Here is a 17159-nt window from a genome sequence, read left to right on the forward strand (position 1 = left end):
GGAGCGCCTGAGCAGACACTGCTGCAGGCTTCAGCTGAGGATGGATTGGGGGGGGGTGCCACAAAGAAAGACAATTAACCCCCCCCCATAATGCGAATACTTTATTATCAATGAGTGACTGGTATTAGCTTTTTGCCTGGGTATTAATAATATTTCAAAAAACCATACATCAAAATTAGGGCTTTCTCCTATTTTTGCTGTATAATTTTTCTCCTTTTTTTTTCTTTTTTTTCTTAAAAAAAAAAAAAAAAAATCTGTATTGAAAGAATTATATAAGCCAAAGTGCATTTTCTGGTTTTTGTCCATATACACATTGCACCATACATAAATAATTACATTGTAAAAATGACTCCATAATTACAAGTATAATATATATTTTCATATAATATATAAAACTTTATATTAAATCTAGGTAGATGATATTTGGGATAGTCTGTGTCTTTTTTTTTCTCTCTAGTTTCCTTTCGTCAGAGGCTGACTGTTATCGATTGTTACTGAGTAAAATCTCCAGCCAACACGGACACGACGTGATGAACTGTCTGGAGTAACACGGCCCCCAGCCTTTGGCGAAGCTGATCCTCACGCTGTTGGGGTCGTAGGGCCCGTCCGTGTAATCCAGATCAGCCGTGTGCTGCAAGAGGCAGGACTTCTCGTAGTCAAACACCTTGATGGAGTAACCCGGCATCACCTTGCGCACAATCAAAGTTCTACAGTTGGGGATGTCCAGTGTCGGGGAGTTGACGAAGATGGGGTGCTCGCTGCGGTTGTAAGCCCACACACCGTCCGGTTCTTTGCTGAGTAAAATCCCATAGCCGATTTTACTTCGAGTCCTTCTCACAGTCTCACTCCTGTTTTCCAGGTTTAGCTGTCCGAGGCAGAAGCCGTTTCCTTGAGGTAGGTCATAGAATATACTGACTGATTGTTCGTACACTGTGTAGAGGCGGCCGACGCGCGTCCGGTGCTCCCAATAGGCCACGTTGCACCAATGGCTCCTCTTCACGGCATCGGGCGACGTACTGGCATCTGTGGAGGAAAGGAGAGGAACAGTCAGGGCTTGCTGTGGCCTCCTGGGAGAAGACAAGTATGGAGCGGAAGCAAATGGCTCTTCCCACCCATCAGCTTTGCTCTCATGGGAACTAAACCTGCGTTCAACCCAAAGCCCATCTTCAACCCAAAGCTTGTCTTCAATCACATTAAGTACCACCAAGAAACAAAGCTCAAGCCAAAGTTGGTGACACAACTCCCACAGAACTAAACCCATCTTTCTCTAATTTAATGTTCAATCCCATGTCCAGCAGCTTGGACCCTGTGTACTCAAGATAAGTGAATTCCTACCACCAAGAGCTGGCATGGATACTGTACCACTGCAACTCAGCCATCCTTGAGCTTGGCGGGTTCCCAAGCTCCTCCAGCATTGCTGTGGTGGTGTACCCCCATTCTCAAAGGCCATTTCATTGAGCTGAAACACAGGGGATGTCCATGAAGTGCTTGGATGACTGACCTGACACTTATCTCTGCTATGTAATACTCTTTGACAGCGATGCTGGTGTTCCCACGGGGAACATGAAATCTGAGGAAGCGTTTCATGCCAAGTGGGAGTAGTTGATGCAAACTATACATGTCCTACTACAAAGCCACTGGAAATCTTTCCGGAACAATGAGAAACATCTCTTCTTTGTAAGAATTACATTCAAGGAAGACAGGAGGGACAGAGACTGCCAGAAATCTGTTTAATTTATGATGCCTCCAGAATTTATGATGCCTCTAGAAGGAAGATGGAAACTCTCAGCCCTGAAAGAGCCCCAAAGAGGGTGAATTAACCCCTTACTGAACCTGATTCCCTCTCCCACTACACCGGTTAATGGAAAACCACCCTGGGATTTCAAGCAAGCAGCTCTGCTTCAAGCCAGCCCTGCTCCATGCCCAGCATTAAGCTCCCTGACAGCGTATCAGGCGCCCACAGCCCGCTGACCCCTCTGCCTTCGTGCCATCACGTCTGATTAACTCACACACGGGGTGATGCCATTATTTTGCTTCACAGACCCTATTGACACACCGGATTTCAAGCACTGCCCTACAGCCCTGGTTCTTTTCAGGCTCAAATTACCCCGAGGGGAATGGGCTCTCCTCCCCATTAACGACCTTTGAATCAAGCGCCTTTGTTAGAGTTTAACTTGAGTTGTAACTATACAAATTTAAGGGGAGGGAGATGGGGGGAAGGGAGGTAACTGGGCAAGTAGGGAGGCCCTTTGCCATGGGCAATGCTCATCATCTTGCACTGACCCCGTCACCCATCACAGGTCCAAACCACCCCAGACACTTCAGATTGGCCTCTTTCTCCCCCATCTTCTGTTCAAAGAATTTTAGGACCCAGCACGCCGTCAACAGCCTCTTTTCAGATTGATGCACATTTTATCCAGAACTAGGAACGAAACCCCACAGCAATCAGACACTTCAACCCTCCTGGGAAAAAAACCCCATTTCCCTCATTTATGGCAGTCCTGTATGAAAGAGTGAGCCAACAGCTCATGCCCCTTAATACTGGAGGTGATGTCCAGGGCTACCTAAAGCCCTGATGAGCACAACTGGGTGAGATTCACCCCTTAAATTCATAGTGGCACTGCACACCAGGGATATCACTGAATACCCTTGATCAGAGCAGCATCCCAGAGCCAGGTGAGCCAAACTTTGTGTTACCTTCCCCCAGGGACCAGGCCTTGTCCCCACCACAGCCCTTGCAGCAGGGTAAGACACTCTACCATGTCCCAGTGGCACCACAGGGGCCTTGTGTCTCTGTGCTTCTGAGCCGTCCCTGGTGGAAGCCACTCAAGAGTCACTGTAATAAGAGCATCCTACTGCTGCACTCGGCTAATGACAAAATCAGCAAAACCAAATGTTTTTCCCCATTCTTGTTCTTGGGCCAGTAACTGTATTTCCTTTGCCATCTCAAATGACCCTCTGGCATCTGGATAACCAGACGCTGAACAAACAACCCAAGTTGCTTCAAAAGGGTAATGACTTCATTGGCAAATGCATGATGGACATGCTGTACCCAAGCACATTATTGAATACTGACGACTGGACTTGACTCTTCCTGGAGTACCTCACGATGCCTTGCAAAGCACCAGCCATGTGAACATAAAGTTTTAAGGAAGGAAGAGAAGATTCAAGTGTAATTCTGGGTTAGAACCCCCTTCCCAGCTGCCTAGTGCTAATATGGTGCACTAAGATCTCCACCAAGAACAGCAACTTGATGATATTGGTGATGAAAAGCTTCAGAACCAATTTGCTCTTTAAAACGCCCTACAGCAAATAGCTCCAGATTTGTTTGAAGAGGTAAAACAAGATGCAGTTCACCAACAACAGCATAAAGAAGAGGATCTGAGCTTCACCTGCAGATCCACCCTCCACAGTGCCCGCTTCCCGTAGCCATCTCTCCCCTGGGACACCATACAGTTGAGACGCCCCCAGTGCCTTTCCATAACTCTTCTCAAATGCTAGATTTTGCTGTTGTCTCACTCAAGTGATGCTGGGGGGTTACAGACAAGCTCAAAGCTTTTCATCTCCCAGGCCTAGAGGCTGGTTGCAATTACTGAGCTCTGCATCTGTTTAACCTCCAACCTCCACAAAGCCCTGCATGCCCATTAGGTGAGTTGGTTTTTGTTATTACCTCTTTTAGAAACTACCACTCGGCCCCTGTGTTTCCCTCACAGACTAAGAATGGGACAACTTCAAAACTCCAGCTTGCCCATCAGCTCAATTCATCAAGGGAACAGTCAGCAATAAACATTTAAATAGGTGTTTCCTATGGTTTACTGCAAATTAAAGATACCTAGCGGGGGAAAGCAAAGCAGTGGGAAACCAGTGTCTGTTCTACAAGAACATCTCGCTGTAGGTGCCACCATCTCTGATGCTATCTCTGCTTCCCAGGAACTGGCCAATATTTAGGCAAAATCATCAATCTACACACAGGCTGCAAGCAGGAGAAATGGTTTTTTTACACCTCCTGTTTTCATGCGCCTGAAATAGTCTTATTAAAATCATTTCCACGCACTTTATGGCAGGAGCTTCAGTGTACCCATCCATGCATGCATCCTGGAGGGTGAAGTCCTGCCCTGCCAATGTGCTTCTCATCTCTGTCACCCCATCACAGCTCCTGCCTGGCAGTCACAGCTCTGCCAGCTCAAAGCATGCCTGGAGATGGCCTGTGCTCCTTCACACGGGTGAGGATGTGAGTGTTAGCTAACTGCACATCAAGCAGCTAAAAGTTTCCTTTCCAGCCCTCTCTTCCTGGCCAGGGGTGAAGAAAGGCTTTAAAAGCCCTGCACCAGCTGCAAAAGCAACCTGCTCATGGCACGCAGGCAAATAAAACACCCTGAGAGGAGACGGTTAAAAGGCACACAAGAGAGCTTGGGGCAGGTCCCTCTCCTCCCCAGCCCCATCCAGGGGCTCGCACTCCCTGCGCTGCGGTGGGTTCTTTTGCTGTCTTTTATCTCCCAGTGCACTCAAGCAAATCCTGAGCAGATGAACTCATCTCGCAGCCCTGACACAGAGCAAGCACTTCACCAAGGCCCTCATACAGGGGGGCCTGCGCTGTGTCTTATCCCCTGCCAAGTATTAGTTTTGCCTCCAGCTATTAGCCACTACCACTCAGCAGACAGCAGGGGCGGCCAGCAGAAAAGCATGTCCTCTGCCTTTTAAATAAATATTCCCTTTTCCCCTCCTCTTTTTCCATGCTGCCCTTTATGCACAGACAAGAAAATCTGCCTTTTTCTTATTTCATCTTTCCTTTTTTTCCCCCTTTTCTGCTGGAACAGAGGCAGCTCGCTAGCTTTCTGTTTGAAGCAAGCAAAATATCAGCCCTGCAGTGCCTCCCTCAATGCTATACGAGGCATTTTTAACAACTATCATTGTAGGCAGCTACAACTTCTAACAGCTACATTTAGGCTGGCGTCAGGGCTATCTCTTCCATCAAAGCCACCTTTATTGATCAGATGGATGGGGCTGAAACTCTGGCTCTTGTTTACACTCTCCTCCAAGTCACCATTTCCTCTGCTGATGCCTTGCAGCAGACACATCCAAAAGGAAATTCAAACAATTTAAGATAAAAAAACAAGATAGGAAGGCAAGCCGGAGAATCAAAACCAGAACTTAATGGGAAAAGAGTCTCACATGGCTCAGGCAAAAGGAATCCGGCTACGGGAATCAATGCAAAGAGCAAATACTGTAAACCCTCGAGGCGTTAGCAGCACTGCAGAGTGTGGAGGTAAAGAAAATAACTGGAGGTTTTAGCTTCTTTGTGACTTGACAGCATTTTGTGCCAGCGAAGTTCAAAGCAGTGCATTAAAAGAGAAAAGAAAGATGCTTTTTTCCACAACAAAATGCTGCCCAGTCCCACTGCTTGATGTCGCACTTAAAAAAGGAGGATGGAAAACATGGGCAGATCACAAAACACATGAAATATCTCTGATTCATGCTTTGGCTCTTCCAAAGCCACCAAACTCCTTCCCAGCAGGTCAAATGGCCCCCACAATATATGGCTGCAAGTAAGATCTTGCTGTGTAAAATGCGGGTGAGAAGGGATGTTTGCTGCAGTGCTTTGAGGAATGGTCCCATTTTTGCACAGATTCCTGAGGAAACAGTCACAAGAGGCACGGTGCTGGTTTTCCAAGCAGAGCCCCCCACGAGGAACGGGTGCTGCCAGCTCCCCCCAACCCCAAACCGCACTCATGGGGTTTCAAAACACATTGAAGAGGCACCCACAGGGGAGACCATGCATGTAAAATACCCAAATGCTCTCTCCAAATGTAATGGGGTCTCGAATGCACATCTGGGCACCTGAAGAGATAAAGTGGGATGTTCAAAGTGTCCCCACACCCCATTTTCATGTCCCACCCTCCTGTACTCCTGCGTCACAGGTCAGCCTAATGCTTCTCCAGCCCTGGAGCTCACTTACATCATTTCCCAATGACCAGCATCTTTCCATTCAGTTTTGTTCCACTTTAGACTCTACAGATCCGTTGTCAAGCCTTTTTTCTCCCCTCTGCCACAGCACAGATGCATGCTTATACTACTCAACACACAGAGTGTGGAAGCAGGACGGTTATAGCCACACACAGCTCACCATGAACAAGGTCCAGATAAAAAACCAGCACAAAGAACATGCAGGTTTCCCCCAGAGCTTTTCACAGTTCATGGGGGAGTCATCAGTTAAAATAATCCCCCACGAACACCCTTAGGAACAAGCTCCAGGGGAAGGAAGGGGTTAAAGCTTTCCACAGCAGAAATGGAATTTTTATGGCCCTGTAAGAAAGAAGAAATTAATTGTCAATCTGCCCCAGCAAAGCTCACAACCGTTTTCCTTAAGCCAATACACTTAAAATACCTCTGCTGTACAAGTTTCAGCTGGAATGCATCACTGCAGCCCCCCCCGAGAGCCCCACGCTGCGACCAGCACCATGGCATCCACCCAAGCACGAGACCCTCTCCTTTCAGACAGGGGAGAAGCTGAGCATTGCCCCTGTGAGATGTCCTGGGGACACATGGCCACAAACTGGACACCACTTGTCTGTCCATCCCCACTGGGAGCAGGGGGGTGGGACTTTGAAGGCATCTTCCCACCCTTGGTAGAGTTGCACCCGTTGGTGAGCAACGTCTTGGCCAGCAGCTGCTTTGTCACCCCATGGTAACATGCCAACAATGGCTCCAACATAGATACTTAAGGTGACATCCCAAACCCATCAGCAAAGGAACGAAGGAGGCCATCCTGTGGTGGCCCTGGAGGCACCAGGAGGTTCTCCATCCAGCCCCCCAGTGACAGTAGGGGAAAATCCTAATGAGGACAGACAGTTTAGTCCCCTTTCCCCACTACTTCTTGGTGTAGACCTTCCCCATGCTGCAGAGCATCTAGCTCTCTCCCACACTTCTGTTTTGCTCTGCTAAGAGAGACATAAAGATTCATCCATCCCTCAGTGACAGGAGTGTGATTTCCTACTACAATTAACCTGGTGTCACCGGTGTGGTGGCTGGGTCCCAACTCCTCCAACCCCAGCACGTCTCCTGGCATGTTCCTCACATTGGATGTGGCTGGTGTGCAGCCACGGAGTTCAGCTCATTCATCTGGCAAGAACCAACACCAAAGCAAGCACCACAAAGAGCCAAAAAGAGTCCTTGCTGCTATGTATCCACCATGGAGGAGGCATCTTCCTCCTTCTCCTCCAGCCTTAACCTCGGAGCAGAGCTCTGGAGGGCTCTGTGAGCCCATTTCATTTGTTAACCCAGTCGATGATTAACTCAGACGAAAACTTGTGCTGGGTTAATTAATTAAATTACACCAAAAAGGGTCTGACGGGCAACAGAGCTGGTGGACGAGGTGCGTGGAGAGGCCTGGGGGGAAAGGGGGACATTTCCATGGCAGCCCAAGAAACAAAAGCAACACAGGACAGGAGCCAATGCCAAGAATGAGGATGAAAACAATTTTCTCTGCATAAAAGAAACCACTCTGCTAAATCATCAGCTCATGCTCATTTCTTTTATACCCTTCAAAGCAAAACACATGCCATGTTTAGTCCTGCCCGGAAATTTGTAAGTCATCAGCAGCAAGCTTATTTTCAAGCTAAACTCAAGGAGTTTGTTTCTAAAGTACTTTCTCTGGCCATTAAACACACAGACCAGAATAGGGGTTTAAGGTATTTTACCCTTTTTTTTCCCCCAGCTCCCCTGCGGGCTTTACAAAGGTCTTTTCAGCCAAGGGTGAAAAGTCCTAGAGAGTAAAACCCTGGAAAAGCCCTACTCAGGTTATTCTGAAGGTCGATGTTTTCAGAGGTTTAGGTGACTTTTTGGTTGGGTTTTCCTTGCGTTGAACAGTCTGCACGTAACCTCAGCTTCTCTCGCTTTTCACAGGCACATTCACCACTTTTAAGTTCCTGGGCTGTACATGTAACTGCTTTATACCTAGCATGTAAAAGTTAACACAACAATGTAAATACATCTTCAAAAGGAGCCCAAAACGTAATCACCTCCCTTGGCTGCCAGCTCCGAAAGCACCAGACCTGTCATCAACCACAATTTGGCCGAGGCTTCTCCACTGTTGGAAACCAGCCCTGGGTAAGTCCAAACCCGGCAACATCCCAGGGTCTGCTTGGCGCCTCCAGGAGTGTCCCCAGCATCCCTGCTGCGTGGATGTGGGTGCCCCAACCAGCCCCAAAAATGGGGCGAGAAAGGAGGCGGTGGAAGACATGGGGGATAACGCTGTGGGAAGGTCCCCGCTAAGTGATTCGCTGTAAAATCAAGAGGTTTGCTGACAATCACTTGAGCATCGTCTAGTTGGGGTTCGCTTTTATCTCTGTCTCCCACTGCCAAATGGGCAAAGCACTGACTGCATCTGGAAGGGAGAAGGCTCATTCCCCAGGTGTCCTCAGGAAGGCAGGACTGTGAGGTTACGGGACGCAGGGACATGGAAAATAGGGAGAAAAACCCTTTTTTTCCATATTTAGGTTGAGAACTCTCATGTTTTCAGCTCCTCCAACCAACCCCGCACGCAATCCCTTTCCTCCCCCTCCCAGAGCCTGAAAAACGCGGAGAATCCGGCAGAAATCACCCCATAAATCACTGCATGGCAGGCTTCCCTTTCAGCCTCCGCCGCAACGTCCAACGCTCCCGCCTGGCGCCGCGCCAGCCCTCCCTATTAATTAATCCGGGGGCCTCCCGCTGCAATCCCAGCTACGCCAACCGCATCCCACTTGGGCTGGGGGGCCAAATCCCAAGGGACCTCCTCAGCTCCCTTCTGCCTTTCCGAGGGCTTTGGCTTTGCAGAGCCATTTTAGGTGCCCTTACAAACGCCCTCAGGGAGGGAACTAATCCGCTCCATGACCAGAGCTGCGGCATCTCTGGAGCATCCAGAGAGACTCTGGAAAATGGGATGAATTAATAATAGTTTTCACTCCTTGAGAAGTTTCGGCTGAGCGCTTCAAAGCATTTTAAAAGCAGAAACTAATTAGCAGGTCCCTCTGAAGAGAAACAGGAATAACACCACTTTCCACCTCCATCACGCCTCTTGGGCACAGCATGCTGGGTGCTGGACTTGGCTCTTAGCTAAGCCTGGGAACTGCGTTTACTGGAGGGTGATGGGATAAATGTGTGAGGCCCAGGCTGTAACCAAACCAATTCCCTGCCTGCTTCACACCAGAGTTTTCTGCTGGAGAAGTGGGAGCTCTTTTGGGAAGCCAAACCCTGAGTTGGTGAGGACACTGTCAAGGCGACTGTAGAGATGCTCCGGAGGATGCTTGTGCCTCCCTGCTCCCACTAAGGATCACTAACCCAGCACAGGATGCTCAACACTGACACCTGCTCTGGAGAAAAGCAGATTAACAAACCAAAAAAGGCCTTTTTTCCTCCCATTGTTAGAAGACACAAGGGCATTGAGCACCTCCAAACAAAGAGGGCGGTCCTGCAAAGGCCACCCACCCAGGCAGCACACCATCACTTACTCACACTGCTCTCAGCACAGACCCAACCCCAGATTACAGCTCAGCTTCCTCCAGAAACAACCAAATCTTGCCATTTCCAGAAGGCAAATGCTCAGTGGTTCCCCTACGCGAGGCCTCCTTCAGATGTCCCAGGCTGGTCATGCAACACCCGCCTGCAGAGCTGGAAACTGTGTTTAAGAGCTCGCACAGGACATGGGAAACAAAGCGACTGGAGCAGCTTAGCTGTGCTGCTGCAGTTTTACTATCAGCAAATGAGCAGAGATGCTTCCCAGGGAGGAAAATCAAAGCAATGCCACATAAAACGTCACCGCCGGGTAGATTTTAAGAGCCTGCCACAGCGCTCCAGCCCAAGCTGTTCCCTCCGGAGTGAGCCTGAAGAAGCCAGCCTCAGCCTGCTATCACACCTCCATGGATTTACGGCTGAGAACAAGCCGTGGGGTTTCAGAGCGGAGGAAGATGACGTGAGAAGCACTGAGCAGGCTGAAAAAACCCAAGGCCACCGCGTAGCCACCAACAGCATCCTTGAAAGGAGACGAGGGAGCTGGAGGCAGATGTCTGTCGGCTCGATGCCAACACCACTGCATGTATCAAGGACTGAGAAAGCTGTAGGAAACTATCACCAACCTGGAAAACAGGAGGGGTGCCAGGCTGGGGAGGCTCCCTGCAGGCCACGGGCGGGAGCCCATCAAATGTTTTTCTCTGTATGGGCTGGGAATGAGCTTTGCTCCCTCCTGGCCAGCTGGGTGCAGAGTCCCGCACTGGGCAGCCATGAGACCCCAGCCTGGGACCTCTGGGAGAGCAAATATCATGGCTTTTCATCCCAAATCCCTGCTGGTTCCCACCCCAGCTGTGGGTCCCCAACCCCAACCCATCCTCTGACCCCCAGTGATACCTTCCATCGCCCGGTGATTCCCCCCCAACATCCATAATAAAGGCTTTTTTCCTAGCATGTTATCAGTGCCCACACATATATGGGAGGCAGACAGGAGCTGAGAGTGAAATGGAAATTCAGCCTTTGTTCTTGCTGGCAAAAGCCCAAGATCCTTATACCCTGATAAAGCTCTCTCCATCCTAACTGCCTGAGCAAGCACCACAAGACAGGGAGCCACAGCTTCATGGTTGCCACTGAGTGTCACTGTCTGCAGGTCCTTCAAGTCCTGAAGGAATCCAGCTTGGGCTGGATTACCCCAAGTTTTACAGGGACTTAAAGGATTTTGGGTGCCAGCGTGGCCTTTGCAAGCAAACAATCCCTCTGGTGTGCAAGCCAATCTGGTCATGCTGAAAGGATAAACCTGGATGGGGAGGTCTTGGGGGTTCTGCTGGAGAGGAATTAAGCACAATGGGGATGGAGTCTGTGTGTGGTGTGAGCAGCTTGGGAAGAGAAGAGCCCAGGGAGGCAGAGGCAAGTCTTGTGTCCTGCAGCAAAGGGAGGATGAGGACGGCTCCTGCCCTCCTCCCTCCTTGCCTGTCTGCACAGCAGGGTTGGGAGGGACGTGCAGAGGGGTGCGTGCACCCACACACGCCAGATTTCCCCATAGCTGCTTCATGTATTTATGTGTCAACATTTTCTGGGTCTATTCCAGCCCTGACTCCAAGCAAGCAGCTCACTCCACTGACAACTGCTCGTGGCCAGCATCCATGGGCTCTTACTCCCACTTAAAGCAAAGACTAAACAATGACTTAAGCAACTGAGGATTTAAGCTCTGTAGATGGTCCCTCATTCCCAGTCGAAGCAGTGAGGATGCTGTGCTGGTGGTTTCTGCTTTGGAGGATGACCTACACCATGAACACCATGGACAATAACCCTTGTGTGCCGTGGTACGCACCATGGATGTACCAGGAGCGGTCTCCTGGCCCTTTTCCTGTAAAATCCACAAATCAGCAACCCAGAGATGTGGCACAGGGATGCGTATCTGCTGGGCTGGGCCACAGCAACCCCAAAGACCAAACATACCTCATGTTTTTACACTCCTTGGAATGGTCCTCTAAATCCAAACAAGTGCAGATAAACAGCAAGGAAATCTGCGCAAGGGTGAAGAGCAGGGGATGTGGGATGAAAAGGGATGTATTTGCATGAACCCCACAACATTTGCAGGCGTGACTGCAGCTGGGTGAGGCAGCAACGTGTGGCCTCCAAAAGTCCCCCCAAAGCATCGTCGCAGTCATCTCCCAGATGACAGAATTCCTAACCCTGTGTTTGCCTATGGAGAGTGGAGGTGACTCAGGCTAATTACCCTTCCTGGCCAAGGAGCACTTGTTTTCATTTCTAAAAACCACAGTTTCTTTAAAAAAAAAGAAAAAAGGGGGTGGAAATAGGAAAATACCAAAACACACGGAGAAGTCCATGGGATACATCCTGTGCTGCTGCTCTAATACGAATCCCAGACACCCCGATACTCCAGCTTCACTTGGGATGTTCAAAGAGAAAAGGATTAATGAGTTAGAGCATGGACACAGCCCAGCAGAGGCGCTGCCAGCATTAGCTCCCTGTCTCCTGATTTCCAGTAATGCTCATTCAATAAATCCCAGCTAAAATAACTGGGGTATGTGTGAGCCGAGCTCAAGAAGGGCCTTGGTCCAGCTTAAAAACCCTCCTGGACAAGCTCTCATCTCTCTTGGAGGACAGCTGGAATTTAAAGCTAAAATTAAGCTTTTCAGGCCCGGCCTAGGCAGGGTTCATGGTTGCACCTCCTGCATGAGATGTTTCAGGAGGGGGAAGCAGCTCTGAAGTGAAGCACCAAAGCAAACGACCTTCCCATGGAGAGGAAAAGGGGAAGGAGAGCAGATCGGGCTCTTTGTAAATCAAGGCCAGGGAGATTAAGGGAGCATGAGAACACGTTGTTATGGCTAACGAGTTCAAGGCTGCACCCCCCCACCCGCACAGCCGGGTACTGCCAGAGGAATACCCAAATTCTTCCCCTGCCCTCAAGGGAAATTGATTTGAAGAACTAAATGAAAGCATACTGGGGGGAAGTACGCCTGCTATTCGGCATTAAAAAGCCAGCCTGTCAGCAGCCTGAAACAGACCTGTTTCTCCTCTCCGTATCTATATATACCGTATATAAAACATCCCCATGGATGCAAAGAATCCCTGTGCACAAAAAGAGTAACTGGGCATAAAATCCAAGTCAGATATTTTGCTGAAATACCTTCACAAAGCTGCAACAAGCAACACCAAGTTCCCATTTTGGACAATTTCTGCTCATTATTGTTAACATTTCTGATGGGGATATTCATTGGGACTATAGTGACAGGACATGGGGTAATGGGTTCAAACTGAAATGGGAGATTTAAGGTGGAAATCAAGCAGAAGCTCTCCCCTGTGAGGGTGCTGAGGCACTGGCACAGGGTGCCCAGAGAAGCTGTGGCTGCCCCATCCCTGGCAGTGCTCAAGGCCAGGTTGGACACAGGGGCTTGGAGCAAGCTGCTCCAGTGGAAGGGGTCCCTGCCCATGGAAAGAGGTTGGGACTGGATGAGCTCTAAGGTCCCCTCCAACCTGAATCAGTCTGGGAGTCAATGATGTAGAAGCCTCCTCATCCAACCCCAGTGTGTGCATGGCACAAACCAATGCTATCGACATTATAAACTCTGTCGAGTTTCTACATTAGAATCCTTAAATTGTTAAAAATAGGAAAGAAACTGCACAGTTCACATATTTTATAAAGCTGGGTTAAATCAACATCTGCAAAAAATATCCCTGTTAAACGAAATAGCAGGATTTCATTAAGTAAATTGCAAGTTGGCAAAAATTCCGAAAGAAAGGGAAAAAGCCACAGCCAGCCCTGTAATTTAAACCTTATTTTAACTGTGACAGCAGGACGGTGAGAGGCTGTGTTTCCAAATGAAAAATAACACTCAAAATAAAGTACCTGTTCCCCACCTCAGTGTCTGCAGTCATTATGCTAATGGGCTCTTCCCTATGGAGCAGGAGTGGGAGCTGTTCCTGGCCCTGAAGTTTTCATATTGAACCCACACAACCTGCAAAATCCAGGGTTTTCCACCACTGGAGCACCCAGCTCCCTGCATGGTGGTGGGGAGTGATGGGTGACAGCGTCTGTGAAGCCATGTGAGCTTAGGTACCCCCCTTGATCTGCATCCCATGGTTCCAAGCAAGGAAAAGGGAGCAAGCCCTCTCTGCCTGAAGGCTGAGCAGCCAAAGCTGGGATTAATATGGCTGTAGGTCTTAGAAACAGCTCAGTCTGGATGACACTTCATCCCCATCCACATTTCAAACCCATCCTGCTCCCCTGCACAACACCAGTAGCCAGCCAGGGCTGGTGGCACCTACCCCATCCCACATGGGCAGCGTGGTCCTGCATGGGTGCCCGCTGGGTCTGTGTGGCAGCAGCTGGGCTCCTTACTTGAGTATCTCACAGAATCCTAGGATGGTTTGTGCTGGAAGGGACCTGAAAGCTCAGCCAGTTCCAACCCTGCCATGGGCAGGGACACCTTCCACTAGAGCAGAAGTCCCTGAAGGGACAGGATGTGTCCTGCTCACCTGCAGGGAGCTGGTTTTGAGGTTTCCTTTGGGACTTTGGTGTTCTAGGGCAGTCGTGGCACCACGTGCACAAGCTCAGGGTGCAAGGACACCTCCTCAGCCTGCAGGCACATCCACCCTCAGCATCGCCTGGGGCAGGCAGGGCACAGGCAGGGAGCAGGCAGGGCATCGCCTGCCCTTCCAGCCAGTGTTCCAAACCTGCAGAGCTCCTTCCCTTTCCTGCCTGGGGTGACTCAGGCAGGCTGGGCTGGGCTGGGCTGCGTGGGGAGGCCTTGCTCTTCCCACAGCACCAGCCAAAAGCCTCTGCAGGAGCCATCCCCGCAGGGGACAAGGACAGGGACAGGCGGGGTGGGCTCCTGCTGCGGGGACACCCCAAAGGGCACCATCCTCTGGAGCCACCTCCTCCAGCACTGGGCATCTGGGGTCCAAACAGCTAGATAGATAGAGATACAGATACATACGTGAGCTCCAGAACTACCGCAATTAAAGTTTCCCATGAAAAGCCCTGCTGTTGCAGGGGAATCACCTGGAAGCAGCGCTCTGGGATCACACTCGATCTGTTTGCTTTGAAAACACTCACAAAACCTCAAAACAAAACCTAAACCCGGCCGGTCCAACAGGCAAACTTGGAGCTGAGGAGGAGCCTTTCACAAAAAGACCAATTATCTGCTTACAACATTTTGCCTTCGCTGTTTTTCCTGGCATTTACGACAGGGGAGTTATTTTGAAGGGCTGTTTGCTCCATGAGGAGCCGAGAAAACAGGGATCCCGTTTCCTTTCTGATCTAAACATCCGTTTGCCGTGCAAGCAGGAGGAAAAAAACCCAAACCAAACCAAAACACACACACACCCCCCCGTGCAGCTCAGGAAGAGCAAAGAAAGGGGTGGTGGGTGCCAGTGGGGAGGAGAGCACCCACCCTGCTGCTCCCTGCTCAAAGAGGATTTCACTTATCGCCATCCAAGGGGGCATCCATCCCAAACCAGCCCTAAATGAAAGGGAATGGCTTTCCCAAGGGTTTGGGTTGCTCTCCTTGAAGAAGACCAAGCAATGGACTCATGGCTGGAAGTCAGCATCTTCTTCAACACACGTACCCAGCTCATCGCCACCAGTGGCTGTACTCTCTTGCAGCAGGACTGAGAAGCTCTGAAGGCTGGAAAAACAGGCAGGCTCACAGCCTTGTGCTGGATGAAGCAAGAGATAAAAGCTGCACGGGCACCTCATAGGCATGGTAAGAGACAGAGCACCACTGGAGCCTTGCAAAGGCAAACATGGGAGCAAAGGAAAGCGGCTGTCCTGGGGCAAGTGCAAGGCAAAGCAGGGGAATCCCTGCCTGCTGCCAAAGCTCATTCCAAGCCATGTGCGCTGCGTGGCACAAGTCATCTCAGCACCCAGAAGCGATCAGGATGCTGTAGGGATGCAGAACTGGATAACCAGAGTCATTGCAAGGGCAGGATGAAAGTGCTGGAGATCCTCATGCCTCCCCAAAACCCACTGTGTGCTAATAACTATTTGTATCTTGGAAGCCCCCTATGTTAGAAAGAGCACCTATATCAAACCAGCCACCTACAGACCACACTGTCACCAGCACCGGAAGCCCCAAACCTCACATCAGGAACCCCCAAAGCTGCAAGTCCTGCACCAAACCCTGCACAGAGGTGAGATCTTGCACGTGCAATTGCTGCACAAACCTCCGGAAGGTGCCTCCTGACAGGGCTTTATGGCCATTGAGCCTCCCTGTGCGGGGACACGCGTGTCACCCCCAGGACCCGGGCTGTCCTTGCCACCATCTCCTCCCTCCACCCTTCAGTGAGCAAAGGGCCAGCTCGCCGCCATGTTCCTAAATTTCCTGGCTTTTGAGGATACAAGCCAGGTCATTAACATTATTTATAGGTTCCTGTGTACGAGTTTCCATTTGTTTGTCTGCTTAAAAACAGTGAGGTGAAAAAAAGGAATTCCTGGAGGTCAGGCAGTGAAAAAAACCCTCCCGTGTCCATGGTCTTGTGGACCCAAAGGCTCAGCAGCTCCTGCAGAGGCAGAACTGTTGCCTTAAATGCTTATTGGGTAAATATTTAAGCTACTTTATAAAACCTTTACAATGTGCTTAGGAAGCATAAATCTCCCCATCAGAGCCGGGGCAGCGGCGCACGCTCAGCCGGTTTAGAGAACACAAACAGGGACAGTTCTAGTGCTAATGCTGGACCCAAGGGGCCCTAAGGTCACAATCTTATGGAGATAATCACTCAGCTGATCACCCCAAAATGGAGCATGGTGGTTATGTGACATGAGCACTGCAAGACAGGTAACTCCAGTGTTACTGGGTCTACAAGAATCTATTCAGTTATTGCTTAGTGGATGGCATTATGCATAGAAGCCCTGAGATCTCCTTGAAATGCAGCACCACATCTATGTCAGATTAGGGGCAAAACTCTAAAGCCAAACCCATCCACTAATACACAGCCATTTTAAGAGCTACATCTTTTTATTCCCAAATGCCATGTGGCAGCTTGGAAACAAACCCCAAGTAGTTACAGGCACCACCTGCATCCCTCACCAGTGCAGGTAACTGCAAGCAAACCAGTGCCAACCACCCACCACAGCTGCTCTCATGGGTGCTCTCTGGTAGGACAGACTTCTCAGAGGTGAGCAGCTGCTTGCATTACAGCAATCTGACACATCTGTATTCAGGGTGGTTTCCATATGGAAAGCCATGCAGCTTTATCAGATTTGCTTGACACGGCCTTTCCCAGCTCAGATTCTTCATAAACATGCAGGTCTTCTTATCAACTGCAGGAAATAAGATGTTGAGCAATTTTCCCCCCCACGAACAGTTTCTTTACTATAATTCAGGTGTGTTTGAGGCCGCAACAACAAATGGAAACAGGGAACTGGGAGTTTATTCACTTTGCAAAGCAAAGCTTTCTGTTGGATATGATGAAGTGCATAGAAAGTCCAGAAAAACACTTGGATGGGAGTTCAAACACTGCTGTTGGAAAGATGAAAGCGTGCTCTTCCATTCAGTGTTTAAATGAAGTTTCTCATCCTAAATCATTTAAACATTTTCACATTCCCCACATTTCTAGAAGTGTTTTTCACTTCTATTTATTGTCCTAACCCAGCACCCTCAGCAAGCAACCACGGCTGTTTGAGGCAACCTGGTTTCTAAGGGGAAAGC

At 49.6% G+C, this 17159-nt stretch overlaps 1 protein-coding gene across 1 annotated transcript in view; it reads right to left on the reverse strand.

Moving 5' to 3' along the window:
• Positions 1–240: 240 nt before the first annotated feature.
• Positions 241–17159, reverse strand: part of SMAD6 (SMAD family member 6) — a 40128-nt gene continuing 23209 nt past the window's right edge. Inside the window, exon 4 of the mRNA XM_061371160.1 lies at positions 241–1023. Within this exon, the coding sequence (XP_061227144.1) occupies positions 482–1023 (542 nt within the window). The 3' untranslated portion in view covers positions 241–481. The remainder of the gene's footprint in view (positions 1024–17159) is intronic.

This window comes from Neopsephotus bourkii, unplaced genomic scaffold, assembly GCF_033783945.1.
Source record: "Neopsephotus bourkii isolate Nb327-2 ecotype Australia unplaced genomic scaffold, CSIRO-AGI_Nbou_v1 NB_1572, whole genome shotgun sequence".
NCBI classification, from domain to species: Eukaryota; Metazoa; Chordata; class Aves; order Psittaciformes; family Psittacidae; genus Neopsephotus; species Neopsephotus bourkii.